Below are 15,384 nucleotides of genomic sequence, written 5' to 3'. Positions count from 1 at the left end.
AAGAGCGGAATGTTCGGATGATGGCTTAGGTCTCTCAACACTAAGTACTCCTCCTCGATCTCCTCGATGTTGTCCGCGACGTTCTCCAGAATCTTAATTGCCACTTTATTGCCAGTTTGATTGCAATGTGCGCTGTAGACCTCTCCGTAGGTCCCTTCACCGATTAATTCCTCCAAAACGAAACGATCGCCAGGATCTGGTATCACGTCGAAGTTCACGTGCTGACTGAGACCGTGGTACGCCATATTGGTACCACCACCGGTCATTTCTGAAACAGGGAATGATATCGAATAAAACACATCAGGAAACAAAATTAGTCCAATATTTTATTTACGATTTACTGTTTTTAATTGTAAAATTTGACATCCTTGATCGCTATTGGAACAATATACATCAAACAAAATACCACCAAGCGGTTGTGCTTTTCTTATTTATTTTTAAATACGAATTGGAATATGACGAATAGGAATTGGGTATGACGTTAAAATATTTTACGTCCTGCATTTAATGGTAGTTTTAGACGAGACGAACAAGACTATACCGGTGGTGAACTGATTCTGAATCTTATAGAAAGTTGCGGTGAACCGCGAAAAGAAAAGTTGTCACTGTTATACCACTCAAGAATAAGGCAATAGAATCACGCTTTGAAATTAAATCTCACCATAAACGAGGTGGAGAATATTTTACTCGGGATAAACGAATAAACGAGAATAAATGAAAACGCACAGTCGGAGTAGTGAGATCTTAGGATACTATTGGTTCAGGAAGATTGATTTTCCACGAAGCATTAAAAAGTAACATTTGTAATCTTGTTAATATACATGTAGAATAGAGATTTGCAGATTTGCAGAGGTTATATAACATATTTTCCCATTATAATCGAATTTAGGGTTGTACATAGTGTCCGCGTTGGTAATCGAATAAGCGAAGCGAAATTTCCTTCCCCTTCATTCATCACTCTGGATTCGAATTTAAATAGACCGATATAAAATTCCGTGTCTGTCACCTTCGGACATCGTTATCGTTACTGACGATTATGCAATTCTATTGTTCCGTGGAATAATAAAATTTCACTGTGCCCTGAACATGGAACACTTTCTCCCGCTTTCGAAGTTGCTCCCGAGCTTAATAAATGGTCACCAAACTCGTGAAAAATTCATTCCACGGGCATTTATGACTATCCCACTGCACTTTCTACATCGTTCTCCAGAATTTCTGGCCGCATGAATGCCTTACTGACCGATTATGTCACCCATTTCGTTGACCGTAGCTCGCGTTGGAAATTTCAAAAGTCCCGGAACCTCATTTAAACGCCGGTGATTATTGACGAACACTGTTCACTTGGCCAGGTGTGAAATACGACTGGGTCGTTCGTCTTCTAACCAAATACCTGTTAACTCCCTAACAGGATTAGGCTCGGTAAGACCGGCGCACTTCTGCTCGGTCTCAGAAATAGGTCTCGTAAGAAGACTATGCCACGTGTTTCTCTGTCATTTTGATTCTCGATATTAATTCCATATTTAGCTCCAACTATGCCCGTGCATCACCAATATCTATCTCATATCTATCTAGGGAACAACTTTTGATTGAGACGTACGTCTCGATTAGTTCCATTTTCCTGCATCACTCGTACAAACGAATAGGAAAATTTTGCAACGCCATAGGCGGATAATATTAATACTAATAATAGAAGATATTAATAATTAGAAATTAATTATTAGTAATTAGCAATTAGTAATTAATTATTAGTCATTAGTAATCATAGAAGATACTAATAATAGCTAATAATAAAAGATATTGCAAATATTAGTAATTAGTAATTAATTATTAGTAATTAGTAATCATAGAAGATACTAATAATAGCTAATAATAGAAGATATCGCAAATATTAGTAATTAATAATTAATTATTAGTAATTAGTAATTAGTAATAATAGAAGATATTGCAAGTGATATAAGTAATTAGTAATTAGTAAGTATAGAAGATACTAATAATAGAAGGTATCGCAAATGATATTACTAATTAGTAAGTACTTATTAGTCATTAGTAATTAGTAATTATTAATAATAGAAGATATTGCAAATGATATTAGTAATTAGTAATTCATTATTAGTCATTAGCCGTTAGTAATTAGTAATTAGTAATAATAGAAGATACTAATAATAACAAATAATAGAAGATATTGCAAATGATATTAGTATTTAGTAGTTAATAATAATAGAAGATATCGCAAATTATATTAGTAATTAGTAGTTAATAATAATAGAAGATATCGCAAATGATATTAGTAATTAGTAATGAATTATTAATAATTACTAATTAGTAATTAATTATTAGTCACTAGTAATCAATTATTAGTAATTAGTAATTGGTAATAATGGAAGACACTAATAACAACTAATAATAGAAAATATTGCAATTTTTGCTCACGCAATTTATCCATATCATCCACGCGTGAGATTCGCGTCAGAATTAGTGGAAATTAGCGTGTCTGCAACAGGGTTGTCAGAATTTTCCAAACTGGAGCATCGTTTCGCGATTCTTTTTACCTTCCCATTGGCGGTCGTATGGAAATTTGCGAAACAATCGAATCCGCCGGATGGCCTACGCCAGTGGATGAAGCCGCCTAAGGATCGAAGCCATTCGTGGTTTCGAATGACATTTTGAAACGCGAAATTAAACAAGACGTTTATAGATTACGAGTGACATAATTTATAGGTACGGTAGGGCAGTGGAATTATCATGGGAGAAACTCGGCTTGTTCATCCTTGGATCAGCCGAGCTGAAAGATGGCTTAATTTAATGTATGCTAAATTGTACCATTCCAGGAGAATATCGCGGCAGTAAATAAATCGTTTACGATAATTAAATTGCAACGACTCGGTAAACTCGATGCGAAATTAAGTCAAAATAAAGTAAAGAGAGGGCAGGAGCAACACTTGGCGGATACATTATTGCGATATTTGCGAGAAGGATTAATTAAAAGGATTTGTAAAATGTAATCTTTCTTCGGGCAGGAGCCAACGTGCAATTAAAATTTTCATACCGCTTCTAAATGTAAATACAAGGACACGCTAAGGTACACAGTAAATTTCATAATCTTGTAAGCCAGCACGCAGCAGGTATTAATCATTATGCATAGCCATCCAAGTCACGATGAACGGTGTGAAGTGTGTCATACTTACTGATCTACGTTTGCGTTCAGTATTTATGGAATAATTTACCATCAAAACTGCGATTATGCATTTCCAACGCTATGAATGTCGGGCAAGCTTGAGTGACTACTATTAGTGACACGTGTCATCAACGTGTCGTTTTACTGATTCCTCGTTGAATACAATGAGCTCGAAGCATGCTGCAAATGACAACATTTCTAGCAACGTTTTCCTGTACACGTTGACAGCGACTGGCCTCCATATCTGAGATATTAGCAAAAATCTGTCAATCCTGTCAAACGTATCTATCATATTACGTATCACATATTGCAAGATCATTTTTGATATATTTGAAAACCAAGAGAAACCATATTTTAACGCGTAAAAGATGGTCGCTCGAAATCTTGCCATTTATAGCATACTTCAAGGTCATCGAAATCGAAGAGGAACCAGTTGATGGACAGGTTCGTCCAAGTTTCCAGACTGTAAAATTTCTTTCAATTTTAATACTATAAATATGTCGTTAAAAATTTGATCGCCTAATTTTTCAATTTCTAAAGATCTTTCATCATCGAACGTTAAATTTATCGCGAGAACGCTTTCTATTTTGCGATATTTCGTTTCGTGCTCCTTCCAGGTGAAATGCACTTTAAACACCGAGGAAATAAAGCAGAAATTGCCACCAAGGCCTTAGCTACCCGGTGAACCTAATCGAATTTCTCTATGAAACAGATCTTACGTTTCGTGAAAGTATCCATTTCAGACCCAACTCCTTTCCTTTATTTCGACCAACCTATCCCAACGAACTGTGTTCGCTGGAAATAGCAACCGATTAGTGTCTTCGACCTAGAATACGAGAATCCTGTCAATTTCACAGATCGATGATTCCTCTGCTCTGCGAGTATCCTTCAATCCGTTTCGAAAGCACTGTCAATTTCGTTCCATCGATCACGACTATCGTTCACGATTATGATTTAGCCTGTTTGGCGAAACGAACGGTTCATTCTCGTATTTTGCCAGTCGATCTTCGATCGACACTATCAATCGTGAACAGTGACCGTTTGGTCGTACGCGAAGTCACGTGGGCGCGATAGGAGTATTAGAGCGAAGAAACCCGACGTGAAATTGGCTTAAAGGTCCCACCAACTGTAAAGTAATGTCTCTGAGCTGCGTCATGATGTCCGACTGCCTTGGACAATACTTGCCTGCACCTAACGTGGCTCATAAGCCAACCAAGTCACGAACATCGAGGCTTCTCGGTTACAACCGTGTCATTGGTTACGAAAATTGCATTATTAACGTTTATCGATCTCGATTATGACCCGTTTCGTCTGTGTGCAACGCTACTTGTCACAAATATTCTCTATATCATCGAATATTCGGTAAATTCGTCACTTGACAGAGTTTAGCTATCGAAGAGCTAGGTACGAAGCAGGACATGATCCGATCGATTCTAATGAGAATAAAAATAGATGGAACAAAGTTCGAAATTACATTAGCATATTTTTTACCGAATAACGGAGCGAGCAAACGGGTACATCCTTGCTCCGAATGTCATGGTGAGCAAGCCAGAGGCAAGCCAAGAGGCAAACTGCGAGCAGCCTTTGCAAATTTCAGGACAAAGTACAAAGCGAATAGGAGATCAATGTTGGACGAGTGGTAGAAAAGTGGGGTAGATGAAAGTACATTCAGGATAATAGGAATACATTGGAAAATGGCGAATGCTATTAAAATATAGAATCAATGAGAACAGTCTCTGTTCCTAAAAAGATGAAAGCTAAAGAGATATTTTCCATTGACCGTTACCCTATTTGATATGTACAGATTACATTTTAGTCACTCACTTTCAAATCGATCAAGACGATATAAATTTATTTCAACCATAAAAATTTCAACGTTAGATAAGCGCTTTGGTGGAAAAATTGAAGAGGATTGAAGAAGTGGAGTTAATAATAAGCCTCTTTGGCTAGTGAATGGTTCATTTTTGACTCGGTAATGCTCCTTAATACTCCATGAATATGTTAAATGCTAATACGATAGTTTATCTCGTTAAAGAAGGGAATTTGAATATCTACATGCGTCGCTACCTATCGTATTTTTCATCGCGAGGTCAGTGTCGGGAAATACTTCGACGAACTGACTTTCGTTTTGCATATTCAAGGGACCGTTTGTTAAACGAGGCATAGTTCCTTTAGAAATCATTTTTACATAAATGACAGGCTATTAATTCCCGATAGTTCCGTACCAGTCGAGCACGGTCTGTGTGCTTACTCTTTTGATAGCGTTCTCGCGAGTTAATAACCTCGTTACGTTCTTTTGACGACGAAACCTCGCACCGAGTCTTTGGAAATCAACTCTAATTGCGTATAAATCGGTACGAACTAGGAAGTACATAAAACAGTCGCGTTGTAAATTATTTACACGCCAGTTACACGCTAGTTGCACGCTAGATACGCGCCACACTCGAAGTCCGACATTTTTATCACCAGTTCAAGCGTGCAGCATCGTAGATGGAGCTGGGATCGCGATTTTGAATACTTTCAACGCGCTTTCCTGTCAGTGCCGAGTTCTCTAATCCCCTGAAATATAGTCACGGGTTAGAAGGATCATGGGGGATAATTAATCTGGAAAAGAACGAACCGGAGAAACCTGCTATTTTTCCATCGTTCCGTGGTGCGATTTAGCATCACGCGTATGACGAACTGGATGAAGTGAGAGGTCAGACGCTTTTCCAATCACATCTACCCGCCATTCCACTGTTTTTATCCTTTCAGCGTGACGGTGTAACGGTACAGTGACTGCCATCAATGGTCATACCGCAGCCGAGAAATGTCTAAACCACCGTGCTACTGAGAATTATACACTGGGAACTGGACATCTATGTTAATTGTTTCAAATCCACCTTTCCTTCCACGAGACCAAAGAGTCCCACGATCGCGTCACGGCTCATAATGACACATTGTTCAAGATGGCGATCTAGTTTACTCTAGCTAGGCAAAAGTATTCTACGATCTATATTTTCCACGAAATTTTCAGCTCTTTGCCGTGACTCATGTAGCGAGGCTACTTGGTTCACGTTGTTACGTAAACTGCGGTTTATCGATTCTGCTTTTTATCACGGAAGCTTCTTACACTGTTCATAGGTATTCTTTTAATAATTTTACCGATATAACGTGAAAAGAACGTCGCGTTTTACCATGATTCGTAACATATATAAAAATTCCCGATGCTTAACACGTTGAGAGCTACGTCAGTCCCAGGGAACTGACAGTAGGCTTTTCGTTTGAACGGCGTGGATTCTAGGAACTGACAGCGAACTTTTCGTTTGGTCGACATCGGTGCGTGAGACCGGCACTGTCAAGACTTAAATTATTGACAATTAATATATTGCAAAATCTAGATTCCCTCTGCTGAAGTAAATCTTTACACTTCCGTAGCTTTTTCCTACTAATCGTCTCTTGGTGATCGCCTTTTTGCCTTCCTGGCAATCCCATCCCTTTATCTTCTGCTTATAATTTGCATATTCGTGCATTGGCGCACTATTCCCACAGTCCAAATAACAAAGTGAAACAAAGTAATCTTCTGTTCACACTCTTGGGTATACTTGAACGCTCGGCATCTAGTGCTCACTCGGAAAGTATAGCAAAATCGGCTCCGCACTCAACGTGTTAACCGCGGTTCGCAATTGCGAGTTACTCCGTGCACCGTGACGAAGTAACGGTATGATGTGTGACATTCGTGATCGGCGTCACGATACTACGCGTTTTCGAATTTACTATCGGAAAAATATTAATTAGAAATCTATCCCCGTTCACTTGGGAAAATTTATTTTGCGTCGAAGAAATTCCACGTGCAGCATCGGACGTTGATAAATAGGAATTAGCTCGTTTGCAACGCGATAATAACACGTTTACACGATACGACGCGTGTTTAAAGAAATTTAAGCCTCCGAGCTCTAAATGTAAATGTAAACATTCGTGTGACTCATGGCGTCGTACGAAGAAGGAAAACACGAACAAAAGACGAGTCCCGAAAAGGCATTGGAGAAGTGTATACGCGACGTTCCTCTTAATCGACTCGAGTATTCTTCCAATATGATTTATCGTTTAAATTCGTCCCTCTTACTACAATCTAATTTCACTGCTAAATATAATCTGCCAGATACATCCAACGCTACACAAGCTACTCAAACTTTCTACGGACAAAATTCTATTTACTTACAAGCGAAAGAAACTACCTACGATTAATTAGAATTTCTTACTTTACCCTGAGAGCCTGGATTATTGCTAATGTAACAAAACACGATAATGGAAATGAACTGCCGCAAAAAGGTCGTTTGGTTCGAGTATAATGACACGGATAGAGAACTATTTACAATCGCAGGTAAATAAGAGCTAGAATAAAGTAGGAGACACGTGTAGACACGCGAGTACGTACACATAACCTCGAAGACGCGCGGCGTTACGGCGGGCCGGCAGAGGTGGGGACATCTAGCGGAAGTAACTAGGCAACTACGCGAGACTGGCGATTCGGTTGACAAAGTAACCATCCTTACCGATCGACAGATCAGAGTAACGACGTGCTTGGAGCGTGATTGGTGGCTCGTATCGTTTATCATCGATGCAAACGGCTATGCAAATCAACTGTAAAATTTCTCCATGGTGGTTTAGCGGCTGGGTTCGTAAACCGATCCGTGACCGACTTCGCTTTCCGCGTCCAGTCTTTTTTCACGCGGCACCATTTTTTCCCTAGCCATCGAAGTCGGATCGAACTTCCTCGAAATCGATACCGCGCGTTCGACCAGGCAGAACGATGTCGGGGATATTAATCCTGGTAGCCACGGAACACTCGTTTCGATGCTTTCCTACGTTGCTGCGAACATTGAAATCTCGCATCTGTGTCGTTTCACCGTGACCATCGTCATCGAACCGACACTTTTCCCTTTAATTTTCTCTCTCTCTCCCAATCTGTCTATTTCTTATCTATTTTCTGGCTATCTTTTCTTCGAATACGTTTCGGTTCTTCCCCTTTGATCGCGTACTTCTTCTCGCGAGGAATTACGTCAACCGTGGCACGATAAGAACTCGAGCGCTTAAAAATGGCACCGGCATGAATTGACACAACGACTCCTCGTATTTTTGCCTCTCACACTTCCGCGATTCATCTTGCGAATCGTATGTGTCACGCTACCGGTAATGCCGGTTGAACTTGTCATGTGTTAGGCCGTGTTTCAACGACCGGAAGAGATTTCGTTATTTTTGCAGCACAGGTTTTGTACCATGGATTTATTATACGTCGTGAAGTGCGGATTCGCTTTGACGGATTCTCCATATTGCACTGTTTTCCATGGTTCTTGGGTCAAGGGGTTTTTGTTATACGAGGAAGTTGGAATTCTTGTTACATGGGAGATTAGTATGGTCTTTTTCTATTATCTCTTTCCTATCTTGCAAGGTATGTAGGTTCGACGTGAACATTTTTCTTTCTTCTGCTTGAAATTGTTCTAAAATTTGTTCCATCATTTACATTTTCAACATTCGATTAAATTTCAAAAGGTTCGACTTGATCATTTTTCTTTCTTCTGTTTGAAATTGTTTTAGAATTTGTTCGATCATTTACATTTTCAATATTCGATTAAATTTCAAAAGGTTCGACTTGATCATTTTTCTTTCTTCTGTTTGAAATTTTTCTAGAAGTTGTTTGATTATGATTTATATTTTTAACATTCAATTAAATTTCGAAAGGTTCGACTTGATCATTTTTCTTTTTTCTGTTTGAAATTTTTCTAGAATTTGTTTGATTAAGATTTACATTTTTAGCATTCGATTAAATTTCAAAAGGTTCGACTTGATCATTTTTCTTTTTTCTGTTTGAAATTTTTCTAGAATTTGTTTGATTAAGATTTACATTTTTAGCATTCGATTAAATTTCAAAAGGAATTTCGAGATCTCGAAAGAAAAGTTACTTTTCTCGTTCTAATTGCATTTTTCAACTCGAGATAACTAATCTAACGAGTTATTTCGTTCGAGTCATCGTTACGTGACTATCGAAAAAACAGACGCGCGCGATGTTTCAGGAGATGCATAAAATTTGCTTTGTACCAGTGCCACCTGTGACTCCGTAAAAGTGTGCTAATTCCACAATAATGCGAAGCCCTACTTTCCAACCTTTGACCACTCTTTGCTTTCATACTCGTCAAGCTTGAAAGTAGCCCCACCACTTTTCTCGTTAATTAACCATGCGAAGACCTCGTTGCTGTAGTACTTTTTCAAATATCCCGATATAACCATTGAAACACAATTAAATAACCCTGTAATTTGCACGAATAAATTATATTCTATCACGGGTCATTGAAAATCTCACAAAACGTGTTTTGGTGAAAAATGTTCACATTGCGAAGACTTTAGGTATCCTTGTTATAATACTGTTTCAAATATCCCAATATAATTATTAAAACATAATTAAATAACCTTGTAATCTACACGAATAAACTATATTCTATCACAGGTCATCAAAAATCTCACAAAACGTGTTTTCGTGGAAAATGTTCACCTTACGAAGACCTTGGATCGTTGCTATAGTACTGTTTCAAATATCTCAATATAATTATTAAAACATAATTAACCCTTTACACTCGAGAGGTTTCTCAGTCATCATATAATCAAATTCTAAAGATCGACGTTAATTAATATATCAAATTTAAAATTACCTAATGATGTGTGGAATATCGAAGAAAAATAATTCTATGTCTTAATTTGCATATGATTTCTCATTTACCATTTTAAAAATATCGTCGACTCTATGATAAAAAGTCTTCGAATTACTATTTTTCTATAACGAAACAGTCGTCGAGTGCAAAGGGTTAAATAACCCTGTAATTTATACGAATAAACTATATTCTATCACAGGTCATTGAAAATCTCACAAAACGTGTTTTAGTGAAAAATGTTCACATTGCGAAGACCTTGGATCGTTGCTATAGCACTGTTTCAAATATCCCAATATAATTATTAAAACATAATTAAATAACCCTTTAATTTACACGGACAAATTATCTTATTACGAGTTATCGAAAATCTCCCACGAACGTGTTTTCGTGGAAGAAATTCGCTTTAATCGGCGATCTGGCGCGATAATTTCCAGGTTTTACGGTTAAATCATTAGCATCATTCATCCAGGAAGCTTGGTACTCGTTTCCCGCGGTAATCTTCCGGTAGGAAATCGTGCTTCACGAATTCACATAACAAGCCTCCCATTGTATGGCTCACTGTCTGCGATGTATGTCACTGTCCGTAAATATGCAGGAATTCCCATGGAATAAGAAACGAGATATTTGCAAGATCGTCCAACGACGTTCCGTCCTGAGAAGCCTCGTTCTTATCGCGATTCCACGAAAGGATATTAATTTCTATGTAGATCTGAGATATCGGTGTTAAAATTCTAGAAATACAGCGATCCCTTTTTCTCGAGCCCTAAAAACCTGAACGGAGAAATTCGAACGTGTCGCAGGTACATTCTAGCCACCGATAGCCGATCCCCAGACGTTACCAGATCCACGATTCACGGTGTACCGGTTTTCAAATGTTATTGGAGAAGAAACACGACATCGATACGTGATACACTTCATCGAATTACCTGATTGAAGTGGTACGTTCTAATTTCGCGAGACTCTGACAAGTAAATTGCATGTCCACGCCTCAGACGTCCATATACAAGTTCTTATGGCTAACATTACCATCTACAGTTTAATATGTCGACGAGGGTGTCTCCGATAATTTTACTTTTCACTGTGACCTCTTATCTAACCATGTCGTGTCACACTCGTGGCGCTCATCAACGACCCAATACGAAGGCACGAGATCAATCTCGCGTCGCAATCACGATGTTCCAACGTTCATCTTCGGGCATTAAGAAGATTAATGACTCGAACTGACACACGATCGAACTGGAAAAGAGTGCATGAAATAACGCGTAATAGTGCATAAATATGTTACACGTGGTCGTACAATTTTGGTTGTTTTTATTCATGCAACGAAGCACATTCAGTTGTACATTGTAAATCGGTGGTTATAATGTTGCAATAAGTATGCAACTAGCACAAATACCACGCAAAGAGATTTCGAATATCTCGATAAAATTTACGCTCGCTGCTCCTCTCAGTTCCACGCTCGACAACCCTTTCACCCGTTCTGCTGATCCAGAAATAAAGAAAAAAAAGAAAATGGAGAGAAAAGGTACATTCTGTATGCAAGAAAGGCCGGCAAGAATGGCGTTATGGAATTATTCGTTGGGTTTTTAGCGGCATTTTGCCATACAGCGATAATCAGACCGTCGAGAATACTTGGCAATAGCGATTCAACGAGCCATTGCTCGGCCGGAGAGACTCCTTTAAGGAGGTGAACGGAAGGCAGACGAGCACAATTTCTTTTAACGATCGAAATTTCCAAACGAACCACGAAGCATCGCTCTATTACGCGCGTCCAGCATGCCGGGAAAATTCAATTACAACGCTGGCGAACTGACGCAGACACGGGTGTACAGAGCTCTTGTGGCCCATAGAATGGATCAGCTTGTCGCGAGGTGAATTACGCAACTACGCTTCCTATAGGAACATGCCTTGCCGGTAATTACCGGCTTTTTAATAATTGAAAACCAGATGAATGCGATGGGATGCTTTGTATGGAAATGAAACGCCCACGCTTATTTAGACGTGTAGGCTGAACGCTGTCATGGAACACTCTCGAGCAGCATAAACAATGCGCCAAGAGGCTCTCCCTGTGCTTCCTCATCTGATCCATTTCTGTGCTTCGACACCCTTTCCTGATTCAGTTAATCCGTTAACTATAAGCTTCGAGATTTAATTAACTTTGATTTCTTGCTGACGAGGGATTTAACTTGCCGAGCTTGCCACGTTTTCACGATGCGTCCTAAGGCCTGTTCTACTCTGCGTATTCAGCTCTATGACGAATCTCCACGATAGACTCTGGACTCCCAGCTAATCGATTCGTCACTGATTCTCTCTCGCTGTTATTATTTTATCGAGTCGTCCCGATTAATACCGAAACGACACTGTTCAAGTCGTTGACATGCTGACACTTTACAGCGATACGATGGAAGTCATTGGGATTGTGGGTTCTAATAGTGAAACAACTACGATATATATATATGATCTCTGTTGAAGTCTTTTATTTCTCAAGGAAGATATATGTTTCTTCTAGTGCTTCTCTTGAGAGACTGACCGACTCCCGAGAGAGTGTCAAGAGGGTACGTGACGCGGTTCGCCTAAACCCCCAATTCTTATCGAATATTTATGTGAACATTCGTTCTAAGAATTTATATCTTCTAAACTATTTATTCGTATCTTATTTTCTAGATTGACTTTTGTCTACAACTAAATTTATCTTTTCAATAGAAGTCTTCTGATCTCCTGATTTTGCTCATGCGCGTAGACTGTACTATTCAGAAATATCTATCCAAAGTTAGAAGTAGCTGTATTACGATATATTATGTCGTTCAAGGAGTCAGAAAAGGTAGTGTGAGAGGAATCTTTATCTTTATCGAGATCTATCTTTTCTTCGGGGAATCATCCAGCTTGTCAATTTTCGAAGCAGGGTTGAGTGTCGCAATGGGTTGTCATAGGACCTATAAAATCCTAGCTAAAGGGTTCGACGAGACACTTTCTAACAGTCCACTGTCTGCACTATGCATCATAGAAGACTTCGAGTCTTCGTATATTCTACACCGCCAAGAAATATAAAATATAATCAGAATCAAAAGTTCCTTTGGACTTGTTAATCCGATCATTACTACAGTAGACAAACGCGATGATTTAGAGAGATGCTAACTTGTCTCGTTGAACGAAGTATTTCTGCCTAGAATTTTAGCCTAAGTATCTATTCTTCCAAGTATTTTAACCTAAGTATCTAAAAGAGATGCTAACTTGCCTCGTTGAACGAAGTATTTTAGTCTAGAACTTTAGCCTAAGTATCTGTTGGATGACTAACGATTCGTTGGCCTTTGGTCACTAGAAGGACGCAGACCTATTTCAGAGTCCAAAAACAATTGACTCATTCTCACTTTCACTAAGGGCCAATGGTCATCTTCACCCCCCTAAAAACTAACATTATATAAACGCTCACAAAATTTGCGAAAGCTCAGTTTGAGGACAGTTTCAGCACAGTTTCAGTACAGTCCAGTTCAGTTCAGTCAGTTCCAGTGTCAATTTCTGTTTTGTTTTTCTCCTCTCCGCCGACTTGTATTTTTCCAACCTAGCCTTGTTGCTAGAACCCGTGTTGTATATTGAAATCCGGGTTCCAACATACCTATCCTTCGAAGTATTTTAGCCTAAGTATCTGTCCTTCGAACTATTTTAGTCTAAATATCCGTCCTATCCCATCTATCGTTTGACCAAACATTGTCCAAACAGTGGACGCGATGTTCCCACGTTAGTTTGCAGTAACCAGCTGCCTTTTTTCCTAAACACACGCACTGAGGAATAGAACAGACATGTCACGTTACGGTAGCTGGGATGAAAAGAATAGTGACAATAGAAGAAAAATGCAACAGGTGTGCTGAATATAAGATAAGCTGTTTGCACGCATTGAACATCCCGTTTTACAAGTAACAAGAACGGACCTGTTGCACGTGAAATATTACATTTTTGTTGCTACTTCCTTGGTATGTTCCGTTCGATGATAAACTCGTTTCACTGCTGTTACGATTATCGAGAACGTATGCACGAGATGCAAGTTGTTCGATGACCGAGTCCTTTTCCAAGATTCGTTAGTGGACGATCAAGTTATCATGATTGTTCCTAGTTACGTGTTCATCCTCGTGATTTGAACGTTGACAGTAATATCGCGAGAAGACGTAATTAAGTGGCAAAGGAGTCTAGCTTGATGCATGTACCTTGGAATAACAGGTTATAAGCTGACAGTGGAATTATAATTGCAGTTGTTGGACTTCGAGCAATGTTAAGTCAATGATATTAAGCTTGTATTTTTATTTCCGTGGTAATACCGTAATGTAATCAGTACTATATATATATAGTGATGTATTTCGTGATAGTAATGAGGTAAATGTTTATTTTTTACCTTTTCAATCAAACATTTTAAGCTTTCTTGATCTATATTGCTTATTGATGCTAAACTACGACAATTTTTGAGAAAAAGTAAGTTGATTTTATATTATATTAAATTGCGTTGGCTCGCGAAGTCCAGGGCGCTCCAATGTCGCGGTAGGATGGCCATCGCGGGGGTTTTAGTGGGCTGGAATCCCACACAACCTCACCCCCTTCCCTAGGGGGGTCGGGCATCTAACGAAGATTTCATCCACGTTAAAAAAAAAAAAAAGGAAAATATACGTGAGAGGAATCTTTGGATAGCTCACCCTGCATTGGGATCAACCTTTGCTTCGAGGAACCATCCAGCTTATCAATTTTCCTCGAAGCTAGGGGACTAAGTAGCTTGGGCTGGTGTCACAGAGTCTATAGGAACCTTGTCGAAGGGTTCGAAGGGACACAAACATTTTTGGCAGTCCACCGTGTGCATCACGTATCATAAAAGACTTCGAGCCTCCATTTATTTTATGCCATCAAGAAATATAAAATATAATCGGAATCAAAAGTGTGAGCAACTTTCACCGCTGCCCATTGTCTTCTGGCGAGAGAAAGCCCTTCGTTGGAGTTCTAGGAAGGTATCGTCGAGGTCCAAGAAAAACAACTATAGGTAGCCAAGTTTGGGCGTCTGGACTGGAGCTCAGTCGAAAAGGATACGGACACGTGAAGACGAGGCGAAGACGAAGAAGGGACACACCCTATAAAATAGCGAGGGTTGCATTTTTGTGAACTAGCAGACCAGCGTACTGAAGGAATAAAACAGTTACCAAGGAGCAAAGCGACTAGTTTTACTAAAATCCCTCCTACACACTGCAGTCTGTTCGTCAGTACAATCTTCTAGGCTAGTCGCAGCCTTAAAAATCGTTAAACAGTTAGTACATGCTGTCTATTATGATTATGGGTTCTAATAGTAAAATAACTACGATATATATATGTAGGATACCATTTCCAAAGAAATTGCGAATCGGAATTTCTAGATTTGACTTAACCCAGTCAAAATGACTGGTCCTAGAATTTTCCTTTTTGCAATCACCGAACACATACGCCTATTTTAACAATAAAATTGGTATCAACTCCTATTAAGAAAGAACTGTAATCAATATATTCGCTCATATT

At 39.0% G+C, this 15,384-nt stretch overlaps 1 protein-coding gene across 7 annotated transcripts in view; it reads right to left on the bottom strand.

Moving 5' to 3' along the window:
- Positions 1-15,384, bottom strand: part of LOC108551548 (myosin-IIIb) — a 35,369-nt gene that overhangs the window by 8,296 nt on the left and 11,689 nt on the right. The window contains exons 1-2 of one of the 7 annotated variants that reach the window (XM_017905765.1): positions 3,895-3,939; positions 8-268 (exon numbers count right to left, since the gene is read on the bottom strand). In XM_017905765.1, the coding sequence (XP_017761254.1) occupies positions 8-268; positions 3,895-3,913 (280 nt within the window). In that variant the 5' untranslated portion in view covers positions 3,914-3,939. Of the gene's footprint in view, positions 1-7; positions 269-1,006; positions 1,032-1,240; positions 1,349-2,430; positions 2,471-3,894; positions 3,940-15,384 lie in introns of those variants that run through there. The other 6 variants (XM_017905764.1, XM_017905758.1, XM_017905761.1 and 3 more) reach the window with 6 other exon arrangements.

This window comes from Eufriesea mexicana, unplaced genomic scaffold, assembly GCF_001483705.2.
Source record: "Eufriesea mexicana isolate 0111107269 unplaced genomic scaffold, ASM148370v2 scaffold4491, whole genome shotgun sequence".
Taxonomy (NCBI): Eukaryota; Metazoa; Arthropoda; class Insecta; order Hymenoptera; family Apidae; genus Eufriesea; species Eufriesea mexicana.
Note: the sequence above shows the minus strand (reverse complement) of the source record. Positions and strands in the feature narration are given on the sequence as shown.